We start from the raw sequence: 19,253 nt of genomic DNA on the forward strand, positions 1-19,253 counted from the left end.
TATATATATATTGAAATATATATATAATAATGATACTAATATAGTTTCATTATTATATATAAATATATATATATATATAATTATATATATAATAATGATACTAATATAGTATCATTATTATATATATTTATGTATATATATAATAAGAGCATCATTATTTATATTATATATATATATAATATATATATATTATGTATAATAAGGATACTAATACAGTATCCTTATTATACATATATATATATTATGTATATATATATATATAAATATATATAATAATAGTATCATTATATATATCATATATATAAATATATATAATAATGATACTAATATAGTATCATTATTATATATGTATAACTAGATTCAGCTATAAACACTGATAATTTCATATCACTGCATTTTCATAAAGAAGTAATCATTTATATGCTCTTATTTTATGATCTGTGGAACTTTATCTAAATGTTCCTTATCAAAAAATTATGGAAAAGACATAGATTTGGTGTAATAATCGTGGTTAAACCCTCACAGCCCCTCCAAACCAGGATGGGTAACTAATAATTGAGCGGGTAACTAAATATTCAAAAACACTACGTAATCCCAGAGTACATTGCTCCACCGTCTAGCATGACCTAATCCCATAAACCACCGCGCGGTGAGGGTGGGGGCGGGGTTTATGGCTAGTTGTCAGAGCAACCTGCATGTCATTAGATAAACCCCGCCCACGAAAACCATCTCCAGCCAATAGAAAGCCGTAGAAATGACATCATTGTTATTTTCAGTCGAGCTGCAGCTTAGAGGTGGATAAAGTTCGTCTCCACGTTGGAAGTGATAGAAAAGTATTATCTCTATTCAAGCCGCAAGCTTTTTTTTCGGTGGAAGGAAGGAAAGGATCAACAAAACCGAAGAGGATATTTGTTTGGAGGTGCGTAAAAGCGCACGGAGAGACTACAGGAGGAGGAAGAAGTATTGTTTTTGTTGATGATCGGTTCAAGAGAAGAGAGAAAAGTTTTCTCAGGACACGAAGTTGTCAAGTGAGTTGAACTTCCCAACAATAGGCGGACTTTACCACAAGACAAATCGAGAGAGAAGGAGTCACAGGACACATGTAAACAGTTTTTTGTTGTTTTTTAAACCTAATTTCAGGTGATAATAAACTTTATGTCCAGAAAAATGGAAGCGACTTTCTACGACGAAGCTGTGAGCGCCTCCAGCTCTCTCCAGCAGCACGACGGCGGTCCGACGGTGTACGGCTTCAACCCCAAAACCCTGAAACAAACCATGACTCTAAACCTGAACGACCCGACGAAGAACTTCAAGCCCCACCAGCAGCAGCTGATGAGCGCCAAGGCCCTGGACATCCTCACGTCTCCAGATGTGGGCTTGCTGAAATTGGCGTCGCCTGAGCTGGAGAGGTTGATCATCCAGTCCTGCACTGGGTTGACTACTCCCACACCGACGCAGTTTGTGTGTCCGAAGAACATCACCGACGAGCAGGAAGGGTTTGCGGAGGGTTTTGTGAGAGCTTTAGCTGAGCTGCACTACCACCAGCAGGCACCAGCCGACGCACAGACCGGGGAGTCCAACAGCATGGCATCCGGCTCTAGTGCGTCAGAGAGCGGCGTGATTCCCTACAGCTGCACGGTGCGCTCAGATCCTCCAGAGTACACTAACTTGGGCGCTTTCAACCGGGGTGTTGTCGCACCTGCAAGCAATGAAAGACACCAACAGCCCATGAGTTACGCAGCCGCAACACAGCCGTCCCACCTGGACCACCTGGCGGCCGCAGCAGCGCAGCACAAGCGGCTCCAGGCGCTGAAAGAGGAGCCGCAGACGGTGCCCGAGATGATGTCCGCAGACACCCCGCCGCTGTCCCCCATCAACATGGAGAGGCAGGAGCGCATCAAGGCGGAGAGGAAGCGCATGAGGAACCGGGTGGCCGCGTCCAAGTGCCGGAAGAGGAAGCTGGAGAGGATCTCGCGGCTGGAGGACCGGGTGAAGAACCTCAAGAACCAAAACACGGAGCTGGTGTCTTCCGCCAACGTGCTGCGGGACGAGCTGGCGCTGCTCAAGCAGAAGGTCATGGACCACGTTAACAGCGGCTGCCAGCTCATCTTGACGCAGCAGCTCCAGGCTTACTAAGAAGGGGAGGGGAAAAAAGGGGGACGTTTCTTTGGGACCAAAATGCAGCTTAAAGTGGCACATTCAGCCATACGAGGGGAGAAAAGTCCCCAGCGTCTTGTTGACTTGTTCCACCAAAATTATCAGCTCAGGCTGAATCCACTACAGACAATGAACAAGAATGGAGACTGACAAGATACTTGTACTAATGTAGTATCATTATTTTATATATATTATATATTATATATATATATATAATATATTATATATATAATATAATATATATATTGTATATATATAATATATATATATAATATATATAATATATATATTATATATATATATATATAATATATTATATATATATAATATAATATATATATTGTATATATATAATATATTATATATATATAATATAATATATATATTGTATATATATATAATATATTATATATATAGTATATATATAATATATTATATATATATATAATACATTTTATATATACAATATATATATTATATATATATATAAAATGATACTAATATAGTCTCATTGTTATATATTATATATATAATATATAAAATAATGATACTAATATAGTATTATTATATATAATATATAAATATATATATTATATATAAATATATATATATATTATATATAATAATGATACTATATATATATATATATATATATATATATGTATATATATATTGCAAAGAGCAAGAATGGAGACTGACAAGATACTTGTAATTGGTCAGTGGGATGAGAGTCACTACAGAGGAGAGGCCACCAAACCTGTATGGCCCAGATGGACAGAGCTCAGAGGGATGAGTCCTCTGATGGGACAATGTTTGATATTTCTTGCATTTCTTTTTTTTTTTCACTCAAAACTACAAGATGTATTCAGTCAAGCAAAGTGTCCATACTTTTCAGCTAATTTTTTTTTATACATTGATTAAGTCCCATGCAGCCTTTGCGTCCTGACAAGACACCCAGAGAACCTGTGTGGGATCTAATGCAACAGAGACAGAAACATTAATGTGAAACTGCAAAATCTCCCCACTATATGTCAAGTAGCAATTAATGCATCTAGACTTGAGTCATGCACTGAGCATCCCACCAGCGACTATACAGTATGTACAGAGTAACACTAACAAAAACAAAAAATGTCTCACACCTTTTACGCAAAAGGGACTTCTAGGTGTGTGTGTAGCGTTTACTGACAAAAAAAAACTGCCTTACTTTCTTAACCTTTATGTTCATACAAACTTTGTGATATAGACCCAAAAAATAACACTTTGTAATAATATTTGTACGCCTGTCTTTTTTGAGCACTTCCAGAACTGTAAATATGACTTAAATAAAATGTTGGACACGCGTGATGTGTGTGTTTGTGTCTATTACAGTCAATGCATTTTACATTAAGTGTTTGTTATTGAGGGCACTGGGGCGGATGGGATATTGAGTCACCAGTGCAGCGTGTGGCGCTCGTAATGGTTGGCGAGGCTACGCGGCTGCTGATTGGACGGCGAGGTGTCGGAAGTAAGCAGCAGGCGACCATATATGGCAAGAGGTCCTCGGTGCGCATTGGGACGGCTGAGTGAATCACCATCCTCCCACTACAGCTGGTGACTCCTACTAGAGGAGAAACCTATGAAGCATAAGCACATTTTGTTTACACGCTTTGGGAGTGAGAAGAAATATTCTCCATCTATAAATTACTGAATTTGTACAACAAAAATTAAATTTTTATTTATTTTCTGAACTACTGACTGTAATAGAAATTACAAAAGAAGGTTTGAGTAGAAAAAAAGGTACAAATTTATACACATTTCAGCCTGAACTTGATGCTGAACACAAACAATTCAAGTGCGCTGAGAAATTATCTGAATCTGTACACACATTTGCGGACCACCCAACACTGATGGATGCTCGCTGGCCTTTAAACCAGACACCAGTAAATGTTTTACTTTGGAGTCGATTTCAAGGTATGTTCACGAGGGGCGTGTTGATATAGGAGGCAGCTGCCTGGCACATTTTAAAGATCATACACACCCACAGTAAACCCACACAGGTGTTTTCACAGTTTCCATCTTTATCATTCTTATTCGTGCGTTGAGTTAGATCCCCTCAGCGCTGCCCCCCCAACTTCAACCTGACACAAAGCCAAATTACAGGGATAGTTTGGGTGTTTTTAAGTGGGGTTGTATGAGGTACTCATCCATAGTCAGTGTATTACCTACAATAGATGACGGTCGGCACGCCCCCAGTTTGGAGAAGCAGTCGCACTGAACCAAAGCAATGTACTGCTGTGGACAGGGGTCCGGCAGCAAAACGTATTTTAGCCACCTAAAACAATCTATATCCGTTTTAAGTGTACCCTATATTTAGATAATTTTGGCCGGTTTACCTTGCCGTGAGACGGCTATACAGCCTATGGTCCCTACGGGGAACTGAAACCGTCATCTACATTCACGCCAAAGCAACCAGACTCCATTGAATAAAACAGTAATTTTATCTCGCAGGACACGGGGGGTTGCTGGTCTACCGCTGCTTCGATCAGTTAGTTTGTTTGTGTTATTGTGTGACTTTGGTGATTTCGGATTCACCAGTCACACAACAGCACAAACAAACTGATCAAGATAGTGGTAGACCGGCAACCCCCGTGTTGTGCAAGGTAAAAGTACAGTTTTTTCCCCCCAATGGAGTCAGGTGGCTTTGGCAAGAGCGTAGATGATGCAACGGCTTCAGTTCCTCATTGGAAAGAGCTGTCTGACGTCAAAGTAAAGAGGTGAAAATATTCTAAATATAGTGTACACTTAAACTGATATTGATTTTTTTAGGTGAGCCTTTCTTTTAGGTGGCTTAAATACGTTTTGCTGCCGGCCCCGTCCACAGCAGTGTATTGCTCTGCTTCCGTGCGGTAACACCTGTCTGCTTCTCCAAGATAGGGGTGTGTCAGCCGTCATCCACTGTAGGTAATACACTGACTAATATGGATAGGTGCCTCATACAACCCCACTTTAAAACACCAAAACTATCCCTTTAAGTGAAAAGACCTGTGTGTAATGTACAGGACCTGGTGATGTACACAATGCCGCATGATTAGATACTGACTGTTCTGCGTTCTTAGGACATATTTTAACAGCTGTGGTGCATATCTGACACCAAAATATTAACACTGTACAACCTGAACCTTATGTTCCTGCCCAGTGCTCGTAGCTGCTGGTGGTATATCCTCAAATTAAATACTTTCAATATTTTACCACCAAATTATTTTCTCACTTATAAAACAGAAGTGCCCAATGATGGTTGGTCGGCCGCCAAGATGGCTGGTGAAACAGTAAAGGGAACAATAATTTGCCAGCTATTGGCTGCAGTGGACTGCCCACTCTGTGTCCACTGTCCAACTGTTTTGTTTCATCTTGCTCCACTCATGCTTTATCTCTTTGTGCAACATGGATGTGATTTTCCAGGTTTTATGAAAAGGTATTCAGTCAATTGGAAACACCGTTCACCATCCATTTTCACGTGAGGATCATTTTTTGTGATTGGTTCCTGATGATATCGGCAGTTCACACACAGTCCTGCGTCAGCGGTTCTCAGCTGACGAGCACGCCGTCTTTGGCAGCGAGGCGCTGCCGGTGTACGTGGTCCTGCTCTAGTTCTTCGTGGCTGGGGTGCCAGAGCCGCGACAGGATGCGCTCCACGTTCAGGGCATACATAGTGTGGGAGGGCATCACGCCGTGGTGAACCTGCATTAGACAAATGTTTCAGCATGACGTTGAAGCAAACAAATCTCTGATGGTTACACGAGGGAAGGCCAGAATTACTTAATGTGAACAAATTCAGTGATAAACAGCAATAACAGCTCTCCAAGTGCAGTTCACCAATATAACCAATGAAAACATTTCAAAATACCTGACAACCAGAAAGCACATGTTTATCTTTCTGAAACATTTACTTTGAATAATGAATACATATTTGGTGTAAATGGATCACACTCAGTGTCGTGTATTTTAAGTGTAGATACATTGATTTTCTGTGTGACCAGCGATTAAGTAGCTCATTGACTTCTATACACTGGCCAACTAACGCTCTTTGAATATGAATAATTAAGTAATATGTCACAATTTCTGTGTATGAAACTCGTGTTTTTAGGATACGGTATATATTTAGAGAACTACAGTTGCAACTAAAGATTATTTTCTTGATTAATGAATTAGTCCATCAGTTGTTCAAAAATGTACCGTTACTTAAGACTAAGAAAGGCATCAAATTCTTAGGAATGAAAAAACAACTTTGAAAATAGATTTGTCCACATGCTTGGGAATATCAAAAATCCATTTGATAAGTTGTTGGTTGTTTTAAATGCTAGGCCGGGCATCACCAAATGGTGGACCACGGTCCAGACCCGGACAGTCGTGCGTTGCGATTGCCTCAATTTCTGCGAGTGCAGATCAGATTTTACTGCGCATGTGTTGTACCCCAAAGATATGACGCGTTCATGACGCGTGACCCAGCCTCCTTCAATAGGCCTTGGTTCTAACCAAAGTAGCCCTACACACCATGTTTGGATGGATTTACAGCTGTGAGTCAGCTGAGCTTTCTCCGCTATGAACATTATCAAAACCAGGCTCACCAATGAGCACCTAAACATGTGCATGAAAATGGCAATAACTCCATTCAAGCCAAGATTCAAACGACTGGCAGGGCAGTCACAAGCCCATTTCTCTCTCGAGGAAACAGAGTAGAATTTTTTTTTAAAAGAAATAAAAAGAAAATGAAAAATCTCTGTTTATTATTATTTATTTTATTCAGAAGATTCTGTCTTGTTTTCTTCTACTTGAACTGTAGGCCTTAAGTTCATTGTGCTTGTGCTAATTGTATCTATGGTAAAGATAGTTCCATACAAATGTGTCTGTTAAAAGTATCCTACTTTGAAAATTGACAGCAAATATTGTTGAAATGATATGGAAATGTATGTTGTTGATTTTATTTGATAGACATAGGAGTTGACTATAGCAGTGTTTCCCAGACTTTTTTCCTGTAGGCCCACTTTTTAAATATGACAAACCATCGTGACCCAGTTCACAATAGGCCTCATCTATAAATCATGAGAAGAACAAATTTGTGCATAAATGAATTTTCCCGACCATCTTTACTGACATTTCCTAATCACCTTATATGATCCTGAATAGGTAAACCAGCTATTTTGAAAAGAATTACATTTGATAAATCACAACTTTGTTTTATGCATGTGTTTTTGAAAACATATACACATTAATTACTTTGTAAATGAGACCAAATAAATGCATTTAGGAGGAGTTAACAGGCTCTCATCAGTAAAACAAACAGAATGTACACTAGCCTTTCAAATTAGATTCAATGTTACAAGTAGGCTACAATTATCAGAACAATACAAGCATTCAGGCTCCCTCATGTGGCTCAAAGGTGTACTGCAGATATAAATGTTGAATAAAAGACTATGGAAGAAATTCTGCAAATTTATTTGGCAATCCTGTGGGTCCCGACCAAGTCTGTGGGAATGACGGGGCTATAGGACGCAATTTAGACAATAAGAGGTTCAGACCTTTGCTGTGAGTGAATTGTAGTGACTGGACCTCTTTGAATTTTAATTGCGCAACTTTTGTTGGATGTTTTGGGAGCGAGAACAAACATGAGCATGTGTCTCTTACCTGTAAAGCCTCCAGGAGATCAAACAGGCTGATTGGAGGGAGGGGCGCGGGGAGACTGTCGGCAGAACAAGCCAATAAGTGAACAGCTTGTTGCTCGGCCTCATCGGGTGACACCTGAGGTGGTGGTCCAGCAGCGAGGGAAGCGCTTGGAGGGGGACTGAAAGGAAGAAAAAGCAAAAATCACTGTGGACTGAAAAATGTGAGCGGTATTACTACTAGCCTTTAATTACAGCAGAAACTACAGCTTGTTTAAGTTAATGTATGTCTACATTAACTTCTAACTGTCATATAAAACCTGCACAATGTTCATCAGCTAGTAAGAGCAGTTGTCTTTACCATTCAGAAACACTCTGGTAAGCAGCGAGGCTGTTTTTCAGATATGGCTGCGGTGTGACATCACTGCCGAAGGCGTAGGGGAAGCGACCATCTCTCAACCTGTACGCCTTCCTCCGGGTGATGACGGCAGTCAGGACGTCTTTCAAGTGATGCTGAAAGAAATCAGAGCAGCATGTCAAGCTTTGCTCCATCTCCTGGCTGGGTAAACACAGCTGTCAGTCAGACTTATAAAGCGGTACAGGAAATAAATCTCTCCATTCACTTTAAGTCTCTGCATGGATGAATTAAATACAGAATGTCAATGACAATTTTGTACTGAAGTTAGAGATCATGAAAGACATTTGCTTACAAAACTATTCATTTCTTTAGGACAGAATTACATTTTTAGGAATTGTGAAAGAGCAAAACTGATACGAGGAGTTTTGGAAAGAACCTGTTAAATCTGTCGTCTGCTAGAACACGATACATTTCCCTGTAAGCGTATAAAATAAACCTGTATGAGAGTACAATTCTGACGTAAAGGGGAAATATGGATACTTGCTACCAGTCATGGGCAACGTGTAACATGTAAGCATGTTTTAAGGCTGCAAATATGATTTTTCCCTTCATCTGCACATACAAATTCATGAAACTTTTTCATTTTTTACATTTATATTCTGGCCATGACATAAAAAAATGACAGTTGGGGTCACTCGCTCACTTTTGTTGGAGATCAGGTATATAAAATCAGGTATTGTTGTCAATTTAGCTTCACTTTTCTGCTTTATAATGTGCATTTATGAAGTTATTTGTATAATGTAATGTACAGATTAAAAGAAGTTGATATGGTCCAGTAATATGCATGATACACTGTACTACACCATCCACAGTACTGAACCGTAGGTTGAATATGACCAACACCAGTTTTATTAAAAGAACTGTGGAGCCATTGAACACATCAAAACCATTTACACACAATTACTCATACTCAGAGAAGGTATCGTACGCCGTACAGACTGTAAAGTCCTTTGAGGCAAATGCACTGCTGGTGGACAGTTGCTACCAACCTCAATAGCGTGGATCATGCTGCTGACGGAATCCTCTGTGATGTTATCCAGGCCCAGCTCAAAGGCCGTCACCATCATGCGAGCCTCCAGCTGGCCCCGCGTGGGCAACAGCAGAGTGTGGGCACTGAGACGCAGCTCCTCCTCCTCACCTCCCACCTCCCGCGGGCTGAACGGCTGGGCGGCGCTCAGAGGGTTCTGTGGCTGGAAACGATGCTAAAGGCGCAAACAAGACATACAGACATCTAAATAATACAGACAGACAGTTGTTCCAAACCGGGTCATTATTTGAGCAATTACCTTATTTTAAAAATGTTTACATTTAGCGGAGCTGCTGTTAACTCACCCAGCCTCTGCAGGGACGAATATAAGAGGAAAAAGTACTTACATCAAATTTCTGTCTAGAGGAACATTTCTTCTTCCCTTTTGGTTTCCCAGGCTTTGAAGCAGAGCCACCTTGCCACTGTAATGGCCCTGTGCCCTCTAGAGGACAATAGCAGAACACAAGATGCATTTAAGAAACATAAATGTTACGACCTTTCAATAGTTATAGTCTCTAATTGGCTTTTGAAAAATGAGTCAACAACAATGTGCTTATATATACAGTGGGCGAGCAATAAAAGTCTTTGATAACGGGCTAATTCACTCTTTGGTACGGAGACAATTCCAAATTCCATTACTAAATCAATTAACTTAACAACATTGTCATTATTTAAAAAGTGTCTGAAAACAACAGGTCTCCGATACCTAAGACAATAAAATCAATGAAACAAATAAACATAAAGTTAAAAATGATGTTGCTACAGGTTTGAATAAAACATAACTTTAACATAAAGCTTACATGCAGTTTCAGAGAAAAGAAATTATTTAAAATATCTTTACCTGGTGTGGAGACGATGATCTGGCAGCGTGTGAGAATGGCCAGGAGGAAATCATTGTGAACATGGACTGTAGAGGAAGAAGGAGGGAAATACAAAATAAGCAACATTTAATTTTTCAACGTAAACAATATAAAGTATTTTTTTATTGCTCACTAACCATTCTCCTGTGCCAACAGACGACGAGCCTCAACGTCAAACTCCTCCTTGCTGATCTTCTGTTTGAACCAAAGCTTCAGGTTCGCCCAGTAACTGAAAGACATCAATACAAGACAAAACTTACTCCAAGGGTGCATTTACAACATCCCTTTCATTTCATAAACAAACCTATGTTATAAGAAAAGATAACAAATAGTCAATATGATTAAGATAAATATGTAGGTAATGAATTGGTATTGTGATTTAGTTATATTATAAATAATGAATTGGTATTCTGGATTGATAACAAAATTATATTTTGATAAGGATAATTATATCAGTAATTAATTTATATTTCTGTATGACAGAGATAAAAGGTAATAATTATAGTTAGAATAATTATAAATAATAATAATTATAGTTAGACAAATTTAGGAAAATTGAATTAGAGTATATGTATAGCTCAATAAGGAAGCTGGTTAATTATTAATAATTTACTTATGGAGAAAGGGTGGGATTAAATAAGTGTATACTTCTTCTCACTCCTTTTCGAATCAAGGCATCAAGTGTTGACGATTTATTTTTCTTATGCTTTTCACTGTATGTAAATACTACTTGTTTCTGACTGTCCACTTGTTGGTATGATCATTCTCTTTTTCTTTATTTTTATTTTTTTTTGTATTCTACATGTTCGAAATCAATTTAAAAATGAAATGAATGAAAATAGGCCAACTGATGAAACTGGCTTTACAACAATCATAGCCTAATATTTGCATCACTCAGTGACTGTAGTCTTATTGTATGCAAGTACATGTATGAAATGTGTCATTCTCTTTTTCTTTATTTTTTATTTTGTATTCTACATGTTCGAAATACATTTTGAAATGAAATAATGACATAATGTTGCCTCGCATCTCATTATGTGAAAAATAAATGATACTTTCTTTTTTCCCTCTCTCTTGTATCCTCTTTTCTTTTTACCTACTTTCATTCAAGGTACACATCCACATATATTTAAGCTGCAACATTAGTCATACAAACCTACAGAAGATGAAATTCAACACGTGTGGAGATAATAAAGTCATGCTATTTGTATCACTCCTCCTGAGAGCACATAATAAATACTAAAAAACTGCACAAATATTGATAAACTCATTATTACATCTACCCTGTTTTACAAGTGCAATTACCTGTTTACATTACATCTATTTTTACATGTTATACTTCTAGTGTAACACTTCTGTCTATATGTATTTATTACATTTACTTTACCTGTTTTATTTGCTTTATATACTGTGTGTGTGTTTTACCTGTTATATGTTTGATCTGCCTCGTTTAGTCTGGTATTTGTTTTAAAGCACTGATCAGAAGTGTTAACTGTGAATCTCCTTGTATTTAATACAATGACAATAAAGCTTTCTATTCTATTCTAACTAGTCATACAAACCCTGCAGAAACGTGTGGAGATAATAAAGGCATAGTATTTGCATCACTCCTCCTGATTACACATAATAAATAGTGAAATGAGGTCATTAATATTGATTCATTGATAAACTGTTGCTGAGGAGAAATGCTGCAAACACTAGCAGGATGCTAACATCCACATAGCTGCTAATGGAGATATTACTTTATATTTCAGCAGCAAACCAACATATAGGATAGAAAACCAACTCCACAAACAGAAACACACACTCAAACAACAACGTTTTTACTTACTGCTTCACATTATCGCCAATCGCATCAGTTAGATTCTTCTTTGCAACCTCCAGCTCGCTAGCATGCGCTGCTGCCATGGTGCTCACTCAGTCCGCTGTGACGTCACCATCCGGCGACGTCAAGTATGTTTCCTTTTTTTTGTCAATAAACTTTATTGAAGCAGATAAGTCTTCATTAACAGGATGGAAAATATTAATTGGCAATTATTATTCAATAACAAGTAATATTATCATGAACTTTACCTAACAAAACTTAAATTTTACTTATTTATAAAAAATATATATTATATAATATATGTTATATTAAAAAAAAACATGCATCATGAACTTTACCTAACAAAACTGAAATTTTACTTATTTTATAAAAATATATTTTATATAATATATATTATATTCTAAAAAAAACATGCATCATGAACTTTACCTAACAAAACTTACATTTTACTTATATTATAAAAAATATATATTATATAATATATGTTATATTAAAAAAAACATGCATCATGAACTTTACCTAACAAAACTGAAATTTTACTTATTTTATAAAAATATATATTATATAATATATATTATATTCTAAAAAAACATGCATCATGAACTTTACCTAACAAAACTGAAATTTTACTTATTTTATAAAATATATATTATATAATATATGTTATATTCTAAAAAAACATGCATCATGAACTTTACCTAACAAAACTGAAATTTTACTTATTTTATAAAAAATATATATTATATAATATATATTATATTCTAAAAAAAACATGCATCATGAACTTTACCTAACAAAACTTAAATTGTACTTATATTATAAAAAATATATATTATATAATATATGTTATATTAAAAAAAAACATGCATCATGAACTTTACCTAACAAAACTGAAATTTTACTTATTTTATAAAAATATATTTTATATAATATATATTATATTCTAAAAAAAACATGCATCATGAACTTTACCTAACAAAACTTACATTTTACTTATATTATAAAAAATATATATTATATAATATATGTTATATTAAAAAAAACATGCATCATGAACTTTACCTAACAAAACTGAAATTTTACTTATTTTATAAAAATATATATTATATAATATATATTATATTCTAAAAAAAACATGCATCATGAACTTTACCTAACAAAACTGAAATTTTACTTATTTTATAAAATATATATTATATAATATATGTTATATTCTAAAAAAACATGCATCATGAACTTTACCTAACAAAACTGAAATTTTACTTATTTTATAAAAAATATATATTATATAATATATATTATATTCTAAAAAAAACATGCATCATGAACTTTACCTAACAAAACCTAAATTGTACTTATATTATAAAAAATATATATTATATAATATATGTTATATTAAAAAAAAACATGCATCATGAACTTTACCTAACAAAACTTAAATTTTACTTATTTTATAAAAATATATAAATATAAAAAAGAATGACAGCTAAATAAAAGATGTAGGGGGCGCTGTACAATTAAAATAAATGGCTTTTTTCTCAGAAAATGATAATTTCGAACAAAACTACTCAGTAAAGTTAATGTGAAGGGGATTTTTTTTGGTTCACTCACTGCAGAAATACTACTTATAATGACCTCAGTGACCTCCTTCCTTTCCAACGAAAAGCCAGCTACCAGAATAGTTTTAATAAAATTGGAGAAAGCTGTCATCTAAAAATAACATGCATCATGAACTTTACCTAACAAAACTTAAATTTTATTTATTTTATAAAAAATATATATTATATAATATATGTTATATTAAAAAAAAACATGCATCATGAACTTTACCTAACAAAACTGAAATTTTACTTATTTTATAAAAATATATTTTATATAATATATATTATATTCTAAAAAAAACATGCATCATGAACTTTACTTAACAAAACTTACATTTTACTTATATTATAAAAAATATATATTATATAATATATGTTATATTAAAAAAAACATGCATCATGAACTTTACCTAACAAAACTGAAATTTTACTTATTTTATAAAAATATATATTATATAATATATATTATATTCTAAAAAAACATGCATCATGAACTTTACCTAACAAAACTGAAATTTTACTTATTTTATAAAATATATATTATATAATATATGTTATATTCTAAAAAAACATGCATCATGAACTTTACCTAACAAAACTGAAATTTTACTTATTTTATAAAAAATATATATTATATAATATATATTATATTCTAAAAAAAACATGCATCATGAACTTTACCTAACAAAACTTAAATTGTACTTATATTATAAAAAATATATATTATATAATATATGTTATATTAAAAAAAAACATGCATCATGAACTTTACCTAACAAAACTGAAATTTTACTTATTTTATAAAAATATATTTTATATAATATATATTATATTCTAAAAAAAACATGCATCATGAACTTTACCTAACAAAACTTACATTTTACTTATATTATAAAAAATATATATTATATAATATATGTTATATTAAAAAAAACATGCATCATGAACTTTACCTAACAAAACTGAAATTTTACTTATTTTATAAAAATATATATTATATAATATATATTATATTCTAAAAAAACATGCATCATGAACTTTACCTAACAAAACTGAAATTTTACTTATTTTATAAAAAATATATATTATATAATATATATTATATTCTAAAAAAAACATGCATCATGAACTTTACCTAACAAAACTTAAATTGTACTTATATTATAAAAATATATATATTATATAATATATGTTATATTAAAAAAAAACATGCATCATGAACTTTACCTAACAAAACTTAAATTTTACTTATTTTATAAAAATATATAAATATAAAAAAGAATGACAGCTAAATAAAAGATGTAGGGGGCGCTGTACAATTAAAATAAATGGCTTTTTTCTCAGAAAATGATAATTTCGAACAAAACTACTCAGTAAAGTTAATGTGAAGGGGATTTTTTTTGGTTCACTCACTGCAGAAATACTACTTATAATGACCTCAGTGACCTCCTTCCTTTCCAACGAAAAGCCAGCTACCAGAATAGTTTTAATAAAATTGGAGAAAGCTGTCATCTAAAAATAACATGCATCATGAACTTTACCTAACAAAACTTAAATTTTATTTATTTTATAAAAATATCTATACATAAAAAAGAATGACAGCTAAATAATAGATGAAGGGGATGCTGTAAAATTTAAATAAATGGCTTTTTTCTCAGAAAATTATAATTTCAATCATAATTTCACACAACAAATGCAAAGCACAAATATTAATTTCTTCATAAAAATGCATTTTAAATTCAGCTGGACTATCTATCTTGAGAAGCCTATTTTTAAATAAAACTGTTCCTCTTTCCTTTGTCCAGATCAGAACACATTTGTTTGTGAGAGTGAAATGCTGTCAGGCATGTGTACAAGAGCATTTCATCAATGACAAACCACTCAACCAAAGTACTGCCTGTTTTACCTGCCCCGTCATGTCCTGTCATCCACCACAGAGTGAAGACAGTGGCATGTTTAGGTGGTAAAACTACTCCACCACCACTAGATGGCATCATAGTATGATTTTAATTCTGCAAAGCCCAGTCCACTCACATCTTGGTGCAGAAGTAGAAGTAAAAAGAGGAATTAGACCAGTGCATTTGAAATTGGACATGCTTTTATCAAAGTGTCAACACACATCACATGTAGCAAGGTCCAGATGCATTTACCTACAAAAATGTAGAGCAGTAACAAGTTCTAATCCAAGGCAGAAAGGTCTTATTATCTGCCTTTTGCAAGCAACTCAGCAGGACTTTTCAAGGCAGGATTGCTTGTTCTGTTGCTCATTAATTTCAAGATTGAGAAGGCTTAGTTCAAAAACATGATATGAGCTCTGGAGCCTGAGATGATGTATATAAAGTATATGGCTGTAGGGTCGATGTGCACGTCTGATCAATGCCAAGAATGTCAGTGGAGAAAAGAAGATGATCTCATGGACACTAAGCAGTACTGCAACATTGTACATTCCCAGCTCTATAGGACTGTATTATTAATGTTGATTTATAATGATCTTCAAAAGTTTTACTGCTCAGTAAAGTTAATGTAAAGGGGATTTGTTTGGGTTCACTCACTCCAGAGATACTAATGACCTCAGTGACCTCCTTCCGTTCCAACGAAATGCCAGATACCAGAATAGTTTTAATAAAATTGGAGAAAGCTGTCTTGTAAAAAAACATGCATCACATCCCATTTTAACTGAACCACTGAAATTCCTGCCCCATTCAGTAGTCCCTCACATCTGCAGCTCCTTCAGAATGCAGCAGCTAAAATGTGAAATATATTGTTAAATGAAGAGATCAGATGGCGTCTTTCTTGTTCAATCATGTAAACGTAATAGTAGAGTCAGAGCTGGTGGGAAAAAAATGTATGTAATCACATTTAAAGTACATCCAGTGCTGGTCATATAGCAGAGCTTTAATTTCATTTGACTATCCCTTGGTGTGGGCTAAATTGAGTTTAGCATCAAGTCCTGAATATCTTTCTTTAAAGGTCACCTATTATGCAAAATGCACTTTTCCATGTCTTTTAAACATCAATATCTGTCCCCAGTGTGTCTACAGGCCACCATAGTATCATAAAAGACCATCCTCTCTCTTTTTCTCCTCCTCCGTTTGTCCGGAAATGGGTGCAGAATTTTTTTTTGCTTTTTTCCTTGTATTCTGACGTCATTAGAGAATGCAAGCCACGTGAGGGTTTCCTGGTCGAACCAGAGAGAACCTTCAGTAGCTGACCCCGCCCCACAGCGCGTCACTGTCTCTCCTCCTCAACCGAACTTGAGCAAAGTAGCTCCCTACAGTTAGTCTGCAAGAACCAGCAGAACAGGCTTCATGTACTCCCATCATCTAAATATAACATGTTCATTCACAAAGGCTTTATGTAATTACACTGTTTAAACAGATGATATTTATATATTATATATATTTGATGTCATGCATGTAGCAGATTACAGGTAGTAAATAGTGACTTGTAAGCAACACAACACATTTCTGTTTCACAGTCAAACTTTATTTGAGTAGACAGATGACAATATTAATTATTCACAGCATTTGTAATCATCTCACCTGTTAGTTAGTTATGTTAACATGGTACAGGAGAAAGTCTTCAGCTCTGGTAAACTATGGTAAGCTAAGCTCCGGTGGTCTGTAGTCATGGTAACACAGAGACAGCTACTACTGTAAATAATATACCATTACTCTGATCTTCCATACATTTATCTTTTAGCAGAAATAATGAACTGACTACTGTTTCACATCTTCTATTTTCCACCCTGATGGTCGCTGTGTTTACACACCGTGTCATAGCGGTAGCATGTAGCTAACCCATTAGCATGTAGCTACATGCTAACGGGTTAGCTACATGCTACCGGGTTAGCTCTGTATCTCCATGTAAACAGAGCCATCTGCTCTCAGCTGTCTGCTCTCCTCTGGGATGATTCTGTCGGTCATTTCTCACAGATGGATCTGTAAAGACAGACGTAAAACAGAGTGTATGTTTACGGTTTACAGAGTTGATGCATGAGGTAAACACTGAGCTAACTAACAGAGATATAAATAGTATTATTTACCTGAGAGAAACCGTCAGGAAAACCTGGAATCTGGACCACAGATGTTCATCATGTGTCGCCGATTTCTGATCAGATTCCTCCGGTAACGTGCGCTGGGTGAAGTTTCTGGTTTATAAACTTTAAAGTGGTTTATAAGCTCTATTCTAGCTCCTCTCTCTCCCTGCTCTCAGGCCGCGAGGGGGGGCGGAGAGGGTGAGCTGTGTTGTTGAGGACGTTTGATTGACAGAAAACGCTGACCAATCAGAGCAGAGTGGGAGGAGACAGAGGCTACAGACACAGAAATCAGCACTTTTGGAAATGGGCTGAAACAGAGGTTATAGAGACATGCTGGAATGCATGATCTGATTGTTTTTTTGAAAAAAAAACTTAAGAGACATGGTTTGGAGGTGTCTGAGACCTATAATAACTAGTTTAAATGGAGTATAATATGTGACCTTTAATTGTGTACATTTTTGCAATCTTCTTCATTTCTAATAATTTTTTTGTGACTTTTTTTTAGACTTTTTATTTCTTTGCTCCAGCACTGATAAAACTGATGCTGCAAAAAAAATGTTTTGTTATGTATAGAGATTACAGCTAAAAGAAAAGACCATATTGGTGCTACTGCTCTAAGTGTCTTTTTTATTATTCTCCACTGGAATGGATGAAAAACATTTCTGTGGTTCCCTCTGTTGTGCTTTGTGGCTCTTTGGGCTCATGCCTCTCTCTTGAGCCGGTTTAGGCAAGGGAGGCCCTTTTTGTTTTGTTTTAACTGTGGTGTAAAAACAGTCGAGTCGTCCGGGCGATCGCTCCTTTGGCTCCATCTCCCCAAGTGGTCCTTGAAGCCTTAAACAGACCTCCATGACTCATGCCATTTATCACAATAAGTGAAATCGTATATCCAGAAACATACAGCTAACGGTCATACTAGACTATTAGTGTGTCCTCCGGTTCAGTGACTAACGCTGACTCCACAGTGTTCTGAGATCATACGTCTTCACAAAGGAGATCCTTAGGATGGAGGGGGGTTTCAAGGTTTGAGTCTAGTATAAACACGCTTTTCATGCCAGCCACATGAACAATGAAAACCATCTGAGTTCTTGGTCACTAATAGAGATGTATTTAACAGACTACATGTCTGTTAGTAGGCAGCGGAAATTCAAGGAGCTCACTCCTCACGGCTCAAATGTTCCTTTGTTTGTTATCTCTGGGTTGAGATCGGTGCTCAGATTGACGTCTTTCTGTCAAAAAAAAAGCCTCATTAAAATAAATTCACAATCTCAGCACTCGCTTGTGTGCTTCAAATGAAATATCACTCTCCTGTATGTTTTAGACTAATAAGGGAGAGTGGAAACTGCAGCCGTCTGCAGCTCCGTGAGCCTTCCCAGATGCCTCCAAATGATCATCCACCTTAAACAAGTGTCTGTTGAGCTTTAAATCAAAAGGGCACTTAGGTGCGGAATTAGCTGTAGAGTTGTTTAACTGTCCTAGTTAGGGCAAAACTTAGTCATGGTGCTTGTTTTCAAAGAAAACAGCTCCACATCCTGTCTGTTGATTTGCTGGTTGACTGGTTAATGAGTCACTCTCATGAACGTCCACCCCCAACCCCCCCCAACAGCAGATGTCTTTCAGCAAACAGCAGCAGAGCCAGCTTCTTCTCACAAATCTTCCGAGCCTGGTGCCATCTCGGTGGTGAAATTCGGAG

General features: G+C 35.6%; 2 protein-coding genes across 6 annotated transcripts; one reads left to right on the plus strand and one right to left on the minus strand.

Moving 5' to 3' along the window:
• The first annotated feature begins 833 nt into the window (after positions 1-833).
• LOC141776770 (transcription factor Jun-like) lies at positions 834-3,497 on the plus strand. 4 transcript variants are annotated; one of them, XR_012595809.1, is made up of 3 exons: positions 834-1,028; positions 1,141-2,573; positions 2,717-3,080. XR_012595809.1 is itself a non-coding variant. In XM_074650566.1 (2 exons), exon 2 carries the CDS (start codon positions 1,156-1,158, stop codon positions 2,134-2,136), a length of 981 nt encoding a protein of 326 aa, XP_074506667.1. In that variant the 5' UTR covers positions 834-1,028; positions 1,141-1,155; the 3' UTR covers positions 2,137-3,497. The 4 variants fall into 4 exon arrangements, 1 of the variants encoding a protein (XP_074506667.1); XR_012595808.1 differs by having other exon boundaries at positions 1,141-2,499; XR_012595810.1 differs by having other exon boundaries at positions 837-1,028; positions 1,141-2,404; positions 2,575-3,080.
• A 338-nt stretch (positions 3,498-3,835) lies between these two features.
• tada1 (transcriptional adaptor 1) lies at positions 3,836-12,067 on the minus strand. 2 transcript variants are annotated; one of them, XR_012595807.1, is made up of 9 exons: positions 11,930-12,067; positions 10,236-10,327; positions 10,080-10,145; positions 9,586-9,680; positions 9,201-9,413; positions 8,155-8,306; positions 7,819-7,975; positions 5,233-5,874; positions 3,836-4,335 (listed from the first exon to the last, which is right to left on the minus strand). XR_012595807.1 is itself a non-coding variant. In XM_074650565.1 (8 exons), exons 1-8 carry the CDS (start codon positions 12,004-12,006, stop codon positions 5,722-5,724), a joined length of 1,005 nt encoding a protein of 334 aa, XP_074506666.1. In that variant the 5' UTR covers positions 12,007-12,067; the 3' UTR covers positions 4,794-5,721. The 2 variants fall into 2 exon arrangements, 1 of the variants encoding a protein (XP_074506666.1); XM_074650565.1 differs by lacking the exon at positions 3,836-4,335 and having other exon boundaries at positions 4,794-5,874.
• Between the last annotated feature and the right edge of the window lie 7,186 nt (positions 12,068-19,253).

The sequence above is a fragment of the Sebastes fasciatus genome, chromosome 11, assembly GCF_043250625.1.
Source record: "Sebastes fasciatus isolate fSebFas1 chromosome 11, fSebFas1.pri, whole genome shotgun sequence".
In the NCBI taxonomy this organism is placed as follows: domain Eukaryota; kingdom Metazoa; phylum Chordata; class Actinopteri; order Perciformes; family Sebastidae; genus Sebastes; species Sebastes fasciatus.